The following is a 19939-nucleotide window of genomic DNA, read 5'->3' as shown; positions in this document are numbered from 1 at the left end:
ATTCTGAAAACGTAGCCCTATTATATATGTTTCTGGAGATCACGAATTATGAAGCCAGAACTACATATGGCTGCATTTCATTTTTAAAATGAGCGCAAGAGGGGCGGTATGACGCCGTTCCTTTTCGCGCTTACCAGCTGAACGTTTACCACCATGTCGACAGCTTTCCCGCTGTTACCAGTTTGTCAAGTAGCTTGCCGTGTACGTCGGTGGACTTGAGACGCAGAGAGGTGATGACCACGACAATGGGGGTCGAGTTCAGTAAAGAACAGTTCCAGAAAGCGGATAAGATAAAAACTAAAATAAACAAGTAAATAACAGGGTGAGAATGTGGTGAAAATTGAAAATGTGGTAAAAATCAGGTGAGGGCTTTTCTTTTTGTCAGTTGAGTTTAGAAAAGTGAGTGGGCGGGTCAATCGGTGCTTTTGAAAATACAATTGGTTGGGTTTAGGGAGAAGGAAGGTGGGTCAGCCTTTCGTTCGTTCAGTCAGTCAGTCGACAGTGACCCTTTGGTGGATTTACGTGAGAACAGCAGGAGCATATGGCACTCGCGAGAAAGATCTGTACACAGCGGTGTCTAGTGGATCCATGAAAACAAAAAATGCAAAAAAAAAAAACAAAGCTCTGGGACTTATTTGCCGCTCTCCAGAAATGTATATATTGGTACGTTTTTAGAATGAGCTTGGGTTGAATTAATTGCATCCATAATAAATGTTTGTTTTGACATAATGTGTGAGGGCTGCACGGTGCAGTGCAGTGTGTAGCACAAACGCCTCACAGCAAGGTTGCTGATTCGAGCCTCGGCTGGGTCAGTTGGCTTTTCTGTGTAGTTTGCATGTTCTCCCTGTGTTCGCGAGTGTTTCCTCCGGGTGCTCCGGCTTCCCCCACAAGTCCCAAGAAACATAATTGAATTGGGTAAGGTAAATTCTCCGTAGTGTATGTAAATGAGTGTGTATGGGTGTTTCCCAGTGATGAGTTTCAGCTGGAAGGGCATCCGCTGCGTAAAACATATGCTGGATAAGTTGGCGGTTCATTCCGCTGAGGCGACCCTGGATTAATAAAGGGACTGAAAAGAAAATGAATGAATAAATGAATATGTGTGTATATATATATATATATATATATATATATATATATATATATATATATATATATATATATATATATATATTTATCGTGATTAATCATTGCCCAGCACTACTAGCTAATCAACCGCTAATCAACAACTAATTTCAACTCATACATGAATAAATGACCGTGAAGTCAACAATTAAAATGATGTTACATTTAACTAGTTCAAGGTTCAAATACATACAAGATGAGTTTGAGACTGTTATCAAATAGATGAATTAAAGAAATGTATCATAAAATCTTATCTTTCAAGAACATACTGTAGTTGCTTTAAAATGCAGTGTACATACATTCATTCATTGTCTTGTCGGCTTAGTCCCTTTATTAATCTGGGGTCGCCACAGCGAAATGAACCGCCAACTTATCCAGCATAGGTTTTACGCAGCGGATGCCCTTCCAGCTGCAACCTTTATCTGGGAAACATCCAAACACACTCACACTCATACACTACGGACAATTTAGCTTACCTAATTCACCTGTACCGAATGTCTTTGGACTGTGGGGGAAACCAAAGCACCCGGAGGAAACCCACGCGAACACGGTGAGAACATGCAACTGACCCAGCCGAGGCTCGAATCAACGACCTTCTTGCTGTGAGGCGACAGCACTACCTACTGCACCACCGTGTTACCTATACAGTGTACATAATTTCAATATTTTGTAAATTGATTTCATAACAATGAATACAAAAAGACTGAATTAAATGACTTTAATTGTAATGTATGTATAATGTACATCATGGTAGATTCTATTGCTCTGAATCCAATTTAAGCTAATTAAATACTGCACTGGAGTAATGATCATGTATTGGGAATCAGTCTTTAGGAGTGAGGGGAATAACACAAAAGCTAAAACTAAAAACAGAAATCTATGAATTTTATCAGAATTATCATAATCCTATCATCATTCTCTTTATTCAAGATGTATTTAATTATTGTTTGATTAAAATAAACCTTGACATCTATTCATGAGGATTATGTCAAGCCCGAACACAGACGTTAGTTTTAAAGCTAAAACTACCCCATCTGTGATTTATAATTCCTGAAAAGCGGCTGTTCATTTACTTTATTCAGTTTGTTCACCTCAGGATAAAACATTAAGCAGTCGTGCATGAATGTCTGCTGTTTGAATCATTTCGCAGAATCACCGCTAACTTACTGCTGTTAACCTTTAGCTGCTGCTGTTGTGTTTGTGTTCTGCAGTTCGCTATGGTGGAGGTGATGGTGACCAGTCTGCTGGACAGTTACAGTAAACCCATACTGAAGCACCTCAAACGCAAGGAGTTTCTTGTGCTTTTAGTTTGTGGTGCGGCGTTTCTTTTGGGTATCCCTAATGTCATGCAGGTAACAATATCACTTTTATTTTAATTCGTAAATTATATTAATGAGAAATGCCAGGACAATGTGTGCAAACAAAGTCCTTATATACTATTTGTTTTAATTAGTTAATTTTTTTATTTATTTCATTTAATAATAATTTTTGAAATTTGGAAAACTAATTTTACTAAACTGTGATGTCAAGAAATAAGTCCCTGAACCTATTAACATTTATTTTACATTTTATTCAACAATAATGTTCTCATTAAGATCACATTACATTAAGCAACATATCCAGCATCAAAATAATAGCTAGCATTATTCACAATCAGGGTATAATCTTCCGTCCAATGCATATCCATTTTCAAACAAAAAAAAGGAAAATGAAGAAAACGACAATTTTTACGTTTTTCTTTTGCTCACAAAAATCGAAAAAGAGATTTTGACTCGATTTGTTTTTTTTTGTTGTTTTTTTAATTTAGGGTGGAAAAATAGATAAACGACTTCAAAATTCATTATACACATGTAGGCGGTGCTGAAACACCCATTTTCCTCTGATTGATCTAAGCTGTTAATGTAGCCCTCAAAATAAGAGCCCTCTCTGGACCAGCACCAGGCTTTTAACTATTATAATTATTATTATTTCATTATATATATATATATATATATATATATATATATATATATATATATATATATATATATATATATATATATATATATATATATATACAGGGCTCGAAATTTTACCTATGCAACCTCAAAACATATTTGGAAGCATGTGTGCGAGTGCATAAAATTGTTGTGTGCGACCAGTTTTTACTGCAAAATGTTCACCACATTCACTTGAAACGCAAAAAGCAGTGCTCAGGAATGGTTTAAAACAGTTGTCATGTCAACTTGCTGCAGTAAACAAAGCCAAGTCCGTTATGCTTGCCCCGCATTCGAGCTCTACTTTTTGGCCCACCACTGCTCTAGCACTGAAATATCAGCTGTCAATCACTCAGTCAATGCCTTCTGGCTTGGGATGACAGAGAGAGCTACTACCGCGAAAAACTGTTAAGCGCTGAAGATGTGAATGAAGATAACACTGACAGATTTTGTTTTAGAAGCCATGACATCTAAAGTTACAAATAATGACACATCTTACTAGTGACCATGTGCTGAATGTTAATCCACCATCTACACTTTTCCAAGAGTGGATAAAAGACTCCATTGGCTTCAAGTCCGCTATGAAAAGTCTGTGGGATAAAATTTTCAGGTAACTGTTTGCCACATCTAGCACGAGAGCTTCTGTTTAATCCTTACACTGAGTAAACTAATATTGCTACTCATGAAAAGACCAGTATTGCTATTAACATGACGTATGCATATAATAAGGTGCTGTATATGTCAAAAGCATCAGTGCAATATTAGACAGCACCCGTGAGAACAGCACAGTTATATCGTTAACAGATTCATTCATGTCCAGCACAGCATTTTTTGCTTGTTAGTTTGATAAGTCTTAATTTCCAATGCAATAAATCTGTTTGTATAAAACTTGTAGTAACGGTGCTTATAATTGGTGGGTCCCACTAAATTTTGGTTGAGGCTCCTATATTTTTAAAGTTAGGAGCACCGGTGCTACCAAGCAAAAAGGTTAATTTAGAGCCCTGATATATATATATATATATATATATATATATATATATATATATATATATATATATATATATATATATATATATATATATTGATCAGTTAGCAGGCTTACATCAATGACTACATCTTTGACGCATGCGGTGTTAAGCTATAAAATATAAAAATAGTTATTGCACATTCGTCTTTTTTTTCAGTAGATCTGTAAATTATGTATTTTATAAACTGATCATTAATAAGGACTAAGCTATTAATAACTGTAATTCTCCAATTGAAAAAGGCTTGATTAAAGTCCTGTCATTTAAAAATTTTTTCTACAATTTAAGTAGAATTTGGTTAACAGGAACTTAATTAAGAATCTGCGCTGATTTCTGTGTGCATCGCGCGCTTTACGAGCACACTTCCCTTTTTTATTATTTCATGCAATGGTTAAGACATAAAATAAAATGCAAACAGTTTGCAGCACCGAATAGTAGCCTATATGCAATATTTATATGTGAAATATGGGCTCGCTGTAGCACTTTAACAATTTTCTTACGAAGAGCAAATGTCAAGTTCACTATTAGCACAACGTTAATGTGTTAAGTTAATTTGAAAATGTGTTCATTAATCCAGTGATTTAGAATGTTTCAAAAGTCTTATTGTGTGACAAACGCATGAGAAATAGGCATTGCAGTCGACCGTATTGTATAGGTTTATTGTCCTTAAAATTCTTTTAGTTCAGCTCTTAAATGAGTATATATATACATATATATATAATAAAAAATGTTACCCTTTGTTAAAGCAATTGGGCCCAAAGTGTTTTTATTCTGGTGCTGCTAAAAGTATTAAATTAAACAATACAAAAACACAATATTAATTATGATTATTATTAATATTGTCATCAGCCTATTATTATTATTATTATTATTATTATCAGTCTATTATTTTTATTATTATTATTTGGGCCTACAGTAGCTCGGAAACAATCATGCAAACCAGGTTCTGCTTGCAGAGCACCAGGTGTATACATGTAGCAGCAAGACGTTTGATAGGAAACTATAGGCATATACTATTATTATTACTATTATTATTATTATTATATAGGCCTTGCTCAGAAACAATCATGCAAACCAGGTGCTGCTCGGAAATGGCTATCTTTGCTCAGCATCAGGTGCACCACAGCAAGATGTTTGGCAGCGAACTATGACCTTATTTTAATGGCAAATGTCTAATAATACTGCTAATGTCATGATCACCACTGATCTAGTAGCTGCAGATCGCTAAAGGACTACAAATTTGCCAGGAACAACCGGTTCCTGATCCTAACTAATTGCAAACACACAGCTAAAGCTGCTCAAGTACTGATTACAAACACATATATATGGTTCACTTTGACACACTCATTGCTGAGTCTTGTTATCTGTTTAGTGACACCACAACGCGTTTTCTTTGCCTTGCCTCCCGTGTTTTGAACCTTTGCTTTGTTTTGTTTGATCATTCCTGTATGCTGCCTGCCTTCCGACCATTTGCCTGCTATTTCGACTAAGACTCAGGATTGCCCTTATACATCTGTTTGCTCCTCATTGCTTGACTGACCATCCTTTCAATAAAACCCTGCAATTGGATCCTCACCCCTGTTGTCGGTGTCACATCCCGTCATTACAGCTAATTTACGTTTTTATTTAATTTATATATCCACAATGAATGTAAGCCTGCAAACTGATCAAATGATAGAACACGTAAACTTTGTTTATATATATATATAAATAATTAGGGGAATCTTACAATATATATATATATATAATTAAATAATAATAATTAAAATCCTGGGTGCTGGTCTGCTTTTAATTTTGAGGGCTATGTCACAAGCTCAAATTTAGTTGACCAATCAGAGGAAAATGGGTGTTTCAGCACAGCCTAGATGTGTATAATGAATTATAAAGTTGTTTATCCGTTTTCCTGCCCTAAATTAAAAAAGCAAAAATCCAGCCAAAATCTTGTTGTTTTTTTTGTGAGCAAAAGATAAACCGAAAACGGACGTTTTCTTAATTTTTCCTTTTTGTTTGAAAAGATATGAAATAGACGGAAGATACCCTGATTATTCACTAACCACCAATGTGATTTAAATGTGCAGTATGTAATTTTGACCCCCAGTGGTTGAACTAATTATTGCAGATGTTTCGGCACGTAATGCACATTTTCAAAGCAAATCTGACTGTAGCATTGTTTTTTAGATAGACAAGAATGTTCACTTAGCATGTTTCTGAAATATCTGCAATTATATTATGGTGTTTTTATGCTCTAGAAGAGTCAAAAACATACATACAGCCACTTTATATACTGAGATACTTTTTTATTAATATTCATTCATTCATTTTCTTGTCGGCTTAGTCCCTTTATGAATCCGGGGTCGCCACAGCGGCATGAACCGCCAACTTATCCAGCAAGTTTTTACGCAGCAGATAACCTTCCAGCCGCAACCCATCTCTGGGAAACATACACACACACATTCACACACACACTACGAACAATTTAGCCTACCTAATTCACCTGTACCACATGTCTTTGGACTGTGGGGGAAACCGGAGCTACCGGAGGAGTGCTGGGAGAACATGCAAACTCCACACAGAAACGCCAACTGAGCCGAGGCTCGAACCAGCGACCCAGAGATCTTCTTGCTGTGAGGCGACAGCACTACCTACTGCGCCACTGCTTTACCCGTTTATTAATATTATTTTGCTTTATATTTTAATTTTGATTAAACCGTTGGTCATTTTGTTGTGCTTTTGTTGTTATTAATTTTTATGGTGTATATAACAGTTTTATTTATTTATTTTGAGAAAAAATGTGAATATATCTTGGCACCTATTTTTTTTTCTCCTACCCATTTTTTTTCCACCCAGCCAATTTTTTCTCTCTTCCACGTCCCTTCCGGGTCTCTGTAGTTTTAACATTAAGTTATGATTGAATTGCCTCTTGTTACAGTTATGAAATAGTTTGATGACAAGCAGGAAATCTTTGGGATCATGAGCCAAAGACAAGACTACATTGAAATGGTCTATATTCTGATTTAGCAGTTAAAACAAAACAACAAACTTGTTTTTATTAAATTCTTTGGTCTTAAACGATGTATTTCTTTCAAATAAAAGACACTTGCATTTGGTATTTTCTTTTCTGATGCAATGATATAAACTTTGAATTGGACACTAATTTTCCATGCATTTTAACCAGAATTATGTTTTTAGAAGCTTTATTCATTTATTATGATTCTATTTCTAGTTCTTAAAGATGCAATTATGGCTTAATTACTAATTAAGTTCGGATACCTGGCAATCAGACCTAGAGGATGAAGTTAGTGAACTGAAAATTGATTAAAAATGAAAGCAGATAATGTGTATTGTAAGTGACGCTCATGTTTCTCCTCAGGTTGGGATCTATGTGTTCCAGCTGATGGATCATTACACAGCCATCGTCTCCATCATGTTCCTGGCCTTCTTTGAGGTGGTTGGTGTTTGCTGGTGTTATGGTGAGAGAATCATCTGACAGATATGAGTATACTGTTTAGTTCTTTATTCAGGATGTACACTACAAAAAATAAGCTTAATAATCTTATTTCAAAGCAAAAAACAAAACTAACCCCTATGGCAGATGAATTGTTTTAAGGAAAAGGCTTGTCTAGAAAAATGGTCCCTGACTCAATATATTTGGACAACAAATCAGACAAAAACTAAGCATTTTTTGCTTTATAAAGTCTTGCTTTCCTATTACTAGCATGTTTTAGCACACCACTAGCATGTTGCTAATAAGTTCAAGTAGTTACTAGCATGTCCACATTGCTAGCATTTTTAAACAAATCAGCATGTTTCTAACATGCTTACATAACTTGTAATAAACATGTTGCATGTTTCTTGTGTTTTAACACCTTGCTAGCATGTTTTAGCACATTGCCAACATGTTCTTAAGCAGTTTTAATGTTGTGAACCTGTCTTAGAACATTGCTAACCTGTTACTAGGATGTTTTAGCACATCTAACATGCAATATGTTGATAACATTTTAGCAACTCTGAAAGTTTTAGTAGTTATAATGTATTAACGTTTACATTTAGCTGCTAACAACATTATCTGTTACTTGCATGTTTAGCAAATTGTTAGCGTTTTTAAAAGGAAATTAACATGTTACTAGCATGTATTAGTGCAACAATTCTTAATGTTTCTAGTGTTTTACCACCTTGCTTCATGTTTTAGCACATTGCAAACATGTTCTTAGCCAGTTTTAATGTTACGAACATTGCTAACCTGTTACTAGCATGTTTTGCACATCTAACATGCAATATGTTGATAACATTTTTAACAAGTTTGCACATTTTAGAAGTTATAATGTATTAAATCGATTAGCTTTAGCTGCTAAAAACATTGATTATCTGTTACTAGCACGTTTTAGCACATAGTTAACATTAACATGTTACTAGCATGTATTAGTGCATAAAATACTAATGTTTCTAGTGTTTAACCACCTTGCTAGCATGTTTTAGCACATACCAAACATGTTCTTAGCAAGTTTTAATGTTGCGAACATTTAATTTCTTAGAACATTGCTAACCTGTTACTAGCATGTTTTAGCACATCTAAAATGCAATATATTGATAAAATATTTAACAAGACTGCAAATTTTAGTAGTTATAATGTATTAAATTGTTTAGTTTTAGCTGCTAACAATATTGATAAACTGTTACTAGCACATTTTAGCACATAGCATTTTTAAAAAGAAATTAACATGTTACTAACATGTAATAGTGCATAAAATACTAATGTTTCTAGTGTTTACCCACCTTGCTAGCATGTTTTAGCACATTTCAAACATGTTCTTAGCAAGTTTTAATATTGTGAACATTTAATTTCTTACAACACTGCTAACCTGTTACTAGCATGTTTAATGATAACATTTTAACAAGCCTGTACGTTTTAGTAGTTATAATATATTAAATAGTTTATTTTAGCTGTTAACAACATTGATTATCTGTTACCAGCACATTTTAACACAGTTAGAATTTTTAAAAAGAAATTAACATGTTACTAGCATGTATTAGTGTATAAAATACTAATGCTTTTAGCGTTTTACCACCTTGCTAGCATGTTTAGCACATTGCTAACATGTTCTTAGCCAGTTTTAATGTTGTGAATGTTTTAAAACATTGCTAACCTGTTACTAGCATGTTTTAGCACATTTAAAATGCAATATATTGATAAAATTGTTATCAAGATTGCAAATTTTAGTAGTTATAATTTATTAAATTGTTTAGTTTTAGCTGCTAACAATAGTGATAAACTGTTACTAGCACATTTTAGCACATAGCATTTTTAAAAAGAAATTAACATGTTACTAGCATGTAATAGTGCATAAATGACTAATGTTTCTAGTGTTTAACCACCTTGCTAGCATGTTTTAGCACATTTCAAACATGTTCTTAGCGAGTTTTAATATTGCGAAAATTTAATTTCTTAGCACATTGCTAAGCTGTTGCTAGCATGTTTAATAATAATATTTTAACAAGCCTGCAAGTTTTAGTAGTTATAATATATTAAATAGTTTATTTTAGCTGTTAACAACATTGATTATCTGTTACCAGCACATTTAAACACAGTTAGCATTTTTTTTAAAGAAATTAACATGTTACTAGCATGTATTAGTGTATAAAATACTAATGTTTTTAGTGTTTTACCACCTTGCTAGCATGTTTAGCACATTGCTAACATGTTCTTAGCCAGTTTAAATGTTGTGAATGTTTTAGAACATTGCTAACCTGTTACTAGCATGTTTTAGCACATCTAAGACGCAATATGTTGAGAACATTTTTAACAAGTCTGCAAGTTTTAGTAGTTTATAAAGTATTATAATTTAGTTTTAGCTGCTAATGACATTGATAAACTGTTACAAGCATATTTTAGCATAGTGCCAATATCTTAGCAAGTTTTAATCCTACAAACAATTCTTAGAATGTTGCTAACCTAACATGTTTTACCACACTGCTAACAAGTTTGTAATGATATGTTGCTAAAATTTCTAACAAAGAAATATTTTAACTTATTACTAGCTTGTATTAGCACATTGCTAGCATGTTTGTAGCAGGTTTTAGTAAGCTATTAAAATTTGTAGGACGTTAGCAAGTTTACCAGATGTTCAAGTTAGCATTTTTTAAGATGTTTACTGAATGGTATGTTATTATAAGGCATTATTTAGCAACTTGAGCCTTTTTAACAGGTGTCAAGCGGCTGTCCAGTAATTTAGTAGAGATGACAGGAAAGAGACCCAGCATTTTCTTCAGGATCTGCTGGTGGGTCATTTGTCCTGCGTTGATAACCGTGAGTGCGATGATCACACTATTACTGACACATATGGTAGCTTTGAAACCCCAAATGCACTGGTGTTCAAATCTTTTTGTGTTATTCTTCAGGTGATCCTAGTGTTCTCAGTCATTCAGTTCAAACCAGCGCGGTATGAGGATTATGTGTACCCACCGTGGGCTCAGGGTGTTGGCTGGCTCATCGCCCTGGCGTCCATCATCTGGATTCCCCTAGCAGCAGTGCACACGCTCTGGGTTCTGCCCGGATCCTTCACTGAGGTACTGGAAGCACCACAGAATATGGAAAATTATTATATAGCTAGACCATTTCAATGCGGTGGTGTCATTGGCTCATGAACATTTCCTGCTTGTTCTCAAACTATTTCATAACACTAAAAAGAGGCGATTCAATTATAATTTAACATTAAATAAGCTATCATAACATTATCAATACGTGGACCTTTCAGGAATCTCAAAAGCTACAGAAATAAAAATGTAAAACAGGAAATACGTTAGGGTTATTGTTATTGTTTACATCCCTCAAAACGGATGCGAGGGAAGAGTCTCTATATCAGGGATGGGCAAACTCGATCCTGGAGGGCCGATGCCCTAGATAGTTTTTCTCCAATCAAACACACCTGCCTGTAGCTTTAGCTTTCTAGTGATCATGAAGACACTGATTAGTTTGCTCAGGTGTTTGATAAGTGTTGGAGCAACACTCCAACTGGCCGTCGAGGATCAAGTTTGCCCATACCTGCTCTACACTCGCTTGCTACTTTATTAGGTACACAGTGATTGAACAGCTGCTTGTTCAATCAAATTTCAAATCAGCCAATCACATGGCAGCAACTCAATGCATTTAGGCATGTAGACATGGTCAAGACGATCTGCTGCAGTTCAAACCGAGTATCAGAATGAGGAAGAAAGGGGATTTAAGTGACTTTGAATGTGGCATGGTTGTTGGTGGCAGACGGGCTGGTGTGAGTATTTCAGAAACTGCTGATCTAATGGGATTTTCACACACAACCATCTCTAGGGTTTACAGAGAATGGTCTGAAACAGAGAAAATATCTAGTGAGTTCTGTTGGCGCAAATGTTTTGTTGATGCCAGAGGTCAGAGGAGAATGGCCAGACTGGTTCCAGCTGACAGAAAGGCAACTGTAACTGAAATAAGCACTCGATACAACCGAGGTCTGCAGAAGAGCATCTCTGAACACACAACATGTCCAACCTTGAGGCGGATGGGCTACAGCAGCAGAAGACCACACCGGGTGCCGCTCCTGTCAGCTAAGAACAGGAAACTGAGGCCCCGTTTACACTAGTGCGTTTTAGTTTGAAAACGCATAAGTTTTGCTACGGTTACGCCATCCGTCCACACTATGCCGGAGTTCTCGAGCGCCGAAAACGGAGCGTTTCGAAAACGCTGGAGAGGCCGTTTTCATTCTAAAACGCTGCTGCTCCGTCTCAGTGTGGATGGGGAAAGACGGAGACATCTGAAAACGGAGGCGGGGCTGCAAACGTTCGCCTATCTGATTGGGGCTTTTCCTCAATATTAAGTAGCCCACACACAGTTCAGTCACGCATCCTCTTCTTGTAAGTTAAGACTTCGCAAGTTTGATCAGCTGCAGTCTCCCCCTTCTCAGTTTGATATGGAAAACATACCGAGGACACGGGTAAATCTTCACAGGGAACAGTGCACTTTATAACTTCATTCACATCACCTTGGCTACGTTGTTTCACTTTCTCAACAATAAAATGTAAACATGATTTAAGGAACTGCCTATTTTCATTTTAATATTAGCAACTTAACAGACAGCAGAAATGTTGAGGCGTCGTGCTGCATATATGAGCATCATCTTCACTGTTTGGATATTTATAACAAAACGGAGCCTATAACAACTGCCTCCTTTCAATTTCAGTGAAAATACAAAACACACCCTCTCTTTTGCTGAATATCAGTTTTAATAATCGATAATTATAAAAGTATAACATACAATAAGTTTATACATTGTAGGAAATAAAGGCAAGCGATCAGTCAATGTACCTGGATTAATCATTAACTTATCTTTGCACTTAACCAAAACATGTTACCCGTGAACAAGTAACTTAATAGATTACAATGATCAAAGTCAGGGAATTGGCCTATGTCGTTAGATAAAGACAACAAGATGAATGAAATATCACGTTTAGCAAATATAGGGAGATTAGATCCAGCGGGAGATGCTTGATGAGCAGTCCGACAAGCAGAGCTCTCGTCTGGGTAGAAATGCTGGAGCGCTTGCCCGAGAGTGTGTGTGTGGTCACGTGATGTGCGTTTTTAGCGTTTTGGTGTGGACGGAGAGCTGTTCAGAAACGCTGGGTAAAACGCGAGTGTGGACGCGGATCGTTTTCATTCTACAACGCCGTTTTAAAACTAAAACGCACTAGTGTAAACGGGGCCTGAGGCTACAAATCACACAGACTCACCAAAACTGGACAATAGAAGATTGGAGAAACGTTGCCTGCTCTGATGAGTCTCCATTTCTGCTGCTGTCAACATCATGAAAGCATGGATCCATCCTGCCATGACACGCCTTATCAACAGTTCAGGCTGGTGGTGGTGGTGTAATGGTGTGGGGGATATTTTCTTGGCACACTTTGGGTCCATTAGTACCAATTGAGCATCGTGTCAACACCACAGCCTACCTGAGTATTGCTGCTGACCATGTCCATCCCTTAATGACCTCAGTGTACCCATCTTCAGATGGCTACTTCCAGCAGGATAACACACCATGTCATAAAGCTCAATCATCTCAGACTGGTTTCTTGAACATGACAATGAGTTCACTGTACTTAAAGAGCCTCCACAGTCACCAGAGCTCAATCCAATAGAGCATCTTTGGGATGTGGTGGAACGGGAGATTCTCATCATGGATGTGCAGCTGACAAATCTGCAGCAAGGTGTACCCAATAAAGTGGCTGCATACCTTGCACATACAGTAGGGATGTTTTATGAACGTGTCCATGCGAGTCAACAATATAATTATCTATATACTGTTTAAAAATAACTCGAAACAAATTACAAAACACCAATATGCAGGGCACAAACGACATGGTCTAATAAACACAAATCCTTGTTTTAAAATATGATGTGTTATCAAAAAAGTATTTAAGTGATATAATTTTTTTTTAATTTACTAACAATTAACCATCCAAAGACTGCATAGCAACAACCAAAACGGCCTAGCAACCACTTCAAACCTAGCAAGCATAATATTCAGAAAACCTATCTATCTATCTATCTATCTATCTATCTATCTATCTATCTATCGAAAATTAACCACTTAGTGTAGTAAAAGTAAGCTTAGTAACGTTAACCGTTGCTTCAAACTAAGTTATAGGCCAAGCTGACCTGACATTTAAACTTAGTTATACAGTGTATAATTAAACACTCTCAAAATGCTGGGTTGTTAGGTAACTTAGGTTGGGTCAAAATATGGACAAACCCCACTGTTGGGTTAAAAAGCGTAATTTGAATTGAAAAAATGTAAACAACATTGGGTTTGTCAATATTTGACCGAACACTAAGGTTACAGTTGCTAACTAAACACTAAAATGTTTGGTTAATAAGTTGGATCAAAATATGGACAAACCTAATTGTTGGGTTAATAAAGTGTAATTTAAATTGAATTGGAAAAATGAAAACAAACGTACAAAAATGAATGGGTTTGTCAATATTTGACCCAACATTATGGTTATAACAATCCAATGTTTTCAAAACTAACAAAACAATCTAAAATGCTGGGTTGTTAGGTTGGGGCAAAATATTGACAAATCCAACTGTTGGGTTAAAAAGTGTCATTTAAATTAAATTGGAAAAATTAAAACAACATTGAGTTTGTCAATATTTGACCCAATATTATAGTTACAACATCCCAGTATTTTTAGAGCTAACTAAACACTTTTAAAAAGCTGGATTGTAAGATTGGGTCAAAATATGCACAAACTCAATTAGTGGGTTAAAAAGCGTCCTTTAAATTTAATTGGAAAAAGTAAATCAACATTGGGTTTGTCAATATTTGACTGAACATTAAGATTACAGCAGCTAACTAAACACTAAAATGTTTGGTTAATAAGTTGGGACAAAATATAAAAAACTAATTGTTGGGTTAATAAAGTGTCATTTAAATGAAAGAAAAAAATAAATAAAATAACAATGGGTTTGCCAATATTTGACCCAACATTATGGTTATAACAATCCAATGTTTTTAAAACTAACAAAACAATCTAAAATGCTGGGGTGTTAGGCTGGGTCAAAATATTGACAAACCCTACTGTTGGGTTAAAAAGTGTCATTTCAATTCAATTGAATAAATGAAAACAACATGGAGCTTGTGAATATTTGATCCAATATTATGATTACAACATCCCAGTATTTTTAGAGCTAACTAAACACTTTTAAAAAGCTGGATTGTAAGGTTGGGTCAAAATATGCACAAACTCAATTAGTGGGTTAAAAAGCGTCCTTTAAATTTAATTGGAAAAAGTAAATCAACATTGGGTTTGTCAATATTTGACTGAACATTACGGTTATGGGTATTTTTAGAGCCAACTAAACACTCTGAAAGTGCTGCGTTGTTAGGTTGTCTCTCTCTGTCTGTCTATCTACGTTATCTATAATGTTAACCATGACGTTAACCATGATTGATACTAACAAGGTTGTAATGGACAAAATTTTACAAGTACAAAGTACAATGGTTAAAGTATGTTGTATTGTTCCTAAACTATGAAATAGTTCGAAAACTAACTACGAAAATTAACCATTTAGTGTAGTAAAAGTAAGCTACGTTAACCGTTGCTTCAAAGCTGACCTGACATTCAAACTAACGTTATTTTTATTTATAAGACGCTATCGAGCGAGCATTGTTTTTTTCCAGCCACAATGTAAATCCAGATTGAATTAAAATTAAAGTGTTACCTAACTTACCTCAAAAATTACAGTTTCCATTGAGTTTTTTGCGTTTTCTTTTCTCGTCTGAGGAAAGTGAAGGAGCGGGATAATTTGCGCGCCAAAGATGACAAACAAATTAGAAAACGGAGGAAAAGAGCTGTAAAATAACATAACATAAAATAAACAAAATAAATTCCCAGAATATGTTTGGCAGAGAAGTCAGATGAAGAGACAAGAGTAGCGCGAAAAGCATATTTGTTGTGAGCTTGCTGCACCGCGTGATTGATTCACTAAAAAGAATCGATTCATTAGAGTCATTTGATAATGAAGCTTCCACTATGCAGCAAACACAACGTACAGAAAGTGTTGTTTGTGATTTATAGAAGCATTACATTTATATTTTATCGTTTTATTTATTTATGTGTGTTGTCAATGCATTTTCTCAGATTTAATAAATACATGTAAGTGTTTGTTATAAAGTTATTAATTTATGAATCAACCATTGAAGAAGACATAACTGAAACAGATGTGGCAAATGTATTAAATGATAATGAAACGTTTCTTTCATACAGTGCCATATTAGTATATTAAATTAAGCATCTGTTTTTTTGTGTGTTGTGTTTCAGAAGTTTAAAAAGTCCATCACACCATTTTCTCTGGATGAGGATGATAGCCCATATTACCAGCAGAAAGGTGGAATTATGGAGACGATTCCCAACATCGCTGTCATCAGTCCGATTGCACCGCTGCCTGATAAACCAATCCAGACTAATTTATGATCTGCTAATGAATCACTGAACAAGACTGCTGGACACCAGAACTGCTTGAGGTTTATTCAGTGGACAAGTCTGAAATGTTGAGAGGGGTCTGGATGCAGACCTGGTGCAGTGCAATTTTGGTTGCATCCAATGCTTTTTAATGTGCTCACCTAACCCCACCCCTCACAGTGATTTCACTAGCTTCATTGCATTGTGTCTGACATTGCATGGCTGAGTGATGCAATCTCAGCTTGCATCATAAAAGCTGCATCCAGATACTATTGATTGGCCTAAATTCTAGTTTTAATAAGTATAGCTATCTTTAGGATCATCTCAGTTATAATAAGCACAACCAATTTGGGGGTTTAAAGGGGTAGTTCACCCAAAAATGAAAATCCTGTCATCATTTGCTCACTCTTCACTAGTGCCAATCCTGTTCAAGTTTCTTTCTTCTGTTAAACACAAAGGAAGATACAGTATTTTGAAGAAAGCTTTATCCATTGACCTTCCTAGTTTTTGTTGTTCCTACTATGGAAGTCAATAGCTCTGTTTCCATCCAAAAATGCAGATTAACTTTGTTCAAAACTGGATTATCGCATAAAAGACGTACAAATAAAGCAGCGTTTCTATCCAACCAGTCAAAGCGAACAAAATTGTCACTTCCTGATTAACTGGCGCCAAATATCAACATTAAAAACAGAATTTGCTACGATAAGAGAAGCTGCTTGAATCTTTTCTTCATTTACTAAACGGCTTGTGCCTCAGAAGACAATCCTGACCATAATTTTAATGGGATTTGGGGAGTTATAGTATAGTTGAAATTGAGGGTAATGTCATAAATTATGAAAATAATTATGAGAATAATTTCAGGTGAATGTAAACTGGACTGATTTCACGAGAGTCAAAGTTCTTATTTTAAAAAGTAATAAAAACATATGATTTATAAATAAAATGAGTTTTTAAAAATGCATAAGGACAAAACAGTAAATGTAATGGGATTTTGAGAAAATAGTAATCAATTATAATAATCAATTAATATGAATCAATTAGGCAAATGTTTTAAAATATCAAGAAAATAATGTGAACGCGTGGTGGCGTTTGAACAACCCAAGCTCATTCTGAAAAGGTAGCCCCGCGGACGTTTCTGGAGACTGCAATTTACGTGGCCGTAGGTACGTATGGCTGCATTTCGTTTTTTGACGATACGGGGTGGTGTGACGCCGCTACACTTCACGCTCGCTGGCTGGGCTGACGGCTTACCTCCTCTTGTGGAGGGCTTTCCCGCGCAAACCAGTTTGTGTGGTTAGCTCGTCGTGTTATGTCGGCGGAGCGGAGGCCCGGAGGAGGAGGAGCCAGCCGCATTCGACGACCGGTTTCAAGTCCGCGGAAAAAAAGTTCCAGAAAATAGGTAAGACAAAAAAAGAATCCAAAAAATAAAGCTAACGAGTTCGTAACGGGGCGAGAATGCGGTGAAATTCGAAAACGCGGTCAAAATCGAATGAGGGATTTTCTTTTTTTGGACGGCTTTTGTAAATCGTAGCTTGGGTTTAGGGAAGAAGGAGGAGGAGGGTGGCTTGGTCGGCCGATTGGCTGGCCGCCCAGTCATTCATTCAGTTAGTCGGACAGACAGTCGCTCGACAGCGGCCTCCGGCGGCTTTTTACGAGAGAACAGCGCAGGCGCAAACAGTGACGTGACGTTCGAGACGTAAAAAAAGCACGCACAGCGCTTCGCGAAAACAAAAACTGCACAAATACGTACCTCCCGGGATGTATTTTGTGGCCTCCAGAAACGTCCACGGGGCTACGTTTCCAGAATGAGCCTGGGTGGCGTTTGAAGGCGCAAGATGCAGAGCATCTCTTGATTCTGGAGGTCAATAATAATATAATAACACTAATACTGAAACAGTTAAGGTGTTTTAGAATGACCAAAACAACATTTCAGATGTTTTACAGTGTGCTCAGCCTGCTGGTTTATCCATTTTCACACGTTTTTATCATCGCCTTATCTCTTATAACAAAATCACATGACCTTTTTTAATACACATACTGGAATTTGTTTAGTAAAGGTGTTTAAAATTGTAGTTTTGCGCATCTTTTCTTATCAAATAAAAAGCTTATCCTACTCAGGTTTGCACATTTTCAAAATATATGCGCATCTTGAAGTTTCCATCAACCGTTTTTTATACGCAAATCCAAAATGCGCATAAATATAGGTGGATGGAAACATAGCTAATGGTAACAGGTTTTCAGCTTTCTTCAAATGATCGTCCTTCGCATTCAACAGAAGAAACTCTTGAAGGTTTGGAACAACTTAATAGTGAGTAAATATTTAATTTAATAAAGTGTGAACTATCCCTTTATTACTTTGTCGTCTTCACTCTGCCTGAGTTCTGCAGCTGAGGCCAGTTTCACAAAACGAGTTGAACGAACTGCCATCTACGCTGCAGATCTCTCACGCCCCCATCCTGAATGTAACCCCAAACCATGATTTTTCCTTCACCAAACTTGACGGATCTCTAAATCTTGGCTCCATGTGGGTTCAAGTAGGTCTTCTGCAGTATTTGTGATGATTGGGATGCAGCTCAACAGATGATTCATCAGTAAAATCCACCTTCTGCCTCTTTTCCAAATGATCAACTAGAAGTCAAGTTATTATTTGTTGCTCTTACAACAAAACGACAAGACTTTCGTCAGGTAGTGTACATAAAAACAAAACAATTTTGTCGCATAGATATTGAAATGTATATATAATTTGTATCATATATATTTAATATCTTAATATAAACATCTTCTTAAATATATGCATGCATGTGTGTATTTATATGCATAATAAGTACACACAAAACCAACTTTTTTTTGGATGCGATTAATAAACAGGACTAATTAATAAATAAACCTTTTTCAGTGAAAGGCAATAAACAGAATATAAAAGAGTCACATTTTATTGCCCATAATGCTTTTATTTTCATTAGCAGGTGTTTTTTTTTGCCTCATGACATCAACCTTTATGGGCTTGATGACGGAACAACAGTCCAACATGAGATAAGATGCTCCTTCAGGGTCCATGCAGTGAACTTTACCCTCAATGTGTTCAACAACTGGCCCCTTTGCTCTCCTGTACACTAATAGCTTCTTGTTGTTTGTGTACATCTTCGTATTTTAAGCATTAAAAGCTGACATTCATGCGAATTGATGCAAGTATACAAACCAAAGAGCATTTCTCAATAGATCTTTCAGATTTACACTTTAGGACATTTCAGAATAGCCTCAGATTAAGCATTTGTTCTGTGTTCACAACCACCTATGAATTCAAAGGGCAATCCTCATAAATATGTCCAGCTTACATTTAAAATCAAATCGAGATTAAGATTGAGCTTTCATTAAGGAGAATTTTATGTTGTGATGCTTAACTACCATCATATTTTTGACTTAAATATATAGCAAATACGTCTGTAAAAAAACCTGACTTATTTTGTGACTCACAAGTGTTTTCAGTCCATGTCTGGTTGTGAATTGCATTATGGGATGTTGATCTCTGCTCTGTCGACTTCAGATGTTGTAAATTCAACTCTACAGTTTAACAAAGTGACTTTTAGTGTCATTTTAGTAGTAATATCATGCATAAGAAATAATATCTAGAAAATAATAAGTTTGTACAATGACAGAAAATGTGCTGCAGTTTATTACTAGGTGTTTGTAGCATAATATACAACACCAACCCAGACAGTACAGCTCTGCAAACTATTAAACATGCCAATAAAAGTCACTTTTTTTCATGTTTTCAAGGTTAATGGGTGTTGGAAGAAAGATTAAAGACTGCATAATGCAATTAAAAAGCAGAAA

At 35.9% G+C, this 19939-nt stretch overlaps 1 protein-coding gene across 1 annotated transcript in view; it reads left to right on the top strand.

Annotated features, from left to right (window-relative positions):
- Positions 1-19872, top strand: part of si:ch211-283g2.1 — a 56821-nt gene extending 36949 nt beyond the window's left edge. Inside the window, exons 9-13 of the mRNA XM_017356218.4 lie at positions 2334-2474; positions 7494-7593; positions 10327-10427; positions 10520-10687; positions 15965-19872. Of these exons, the coding sequence (XP_017211707.1) occupies positions 2334-2474; positions 7494-7593; positions 10327-10427; positions 10520-10687; positions 15965-16117 (663 nt within the window). The 3' untranslated portion in view covers positions 16118-19872. The remainder of the gene's footprint in view (positions 1-2333; positions 2475-7493; positions 7594-10326; positions 10428-10519; positions 10688-15964) is intronic.
- Positions 19873-19939: the final 67 nt, after the last annotated feature.

This window comes from Danio rerio, chromosome 5 (genome assembly GCF_049306965.1).
Source record: "Danio rerio strain Tuebingen ecotype United States chromosome 5, GRCz12tu, whole genome shotgun sequence".
Lineage (NCBI taxonomy): Eukaryota > Metazoa > Chordata > Actinopteri > Cypriniformes > Danionidae > Danio > Danio rerio.
This window is presented reverse-complemented; position numbering and strand designations above follow the sequence as displayed.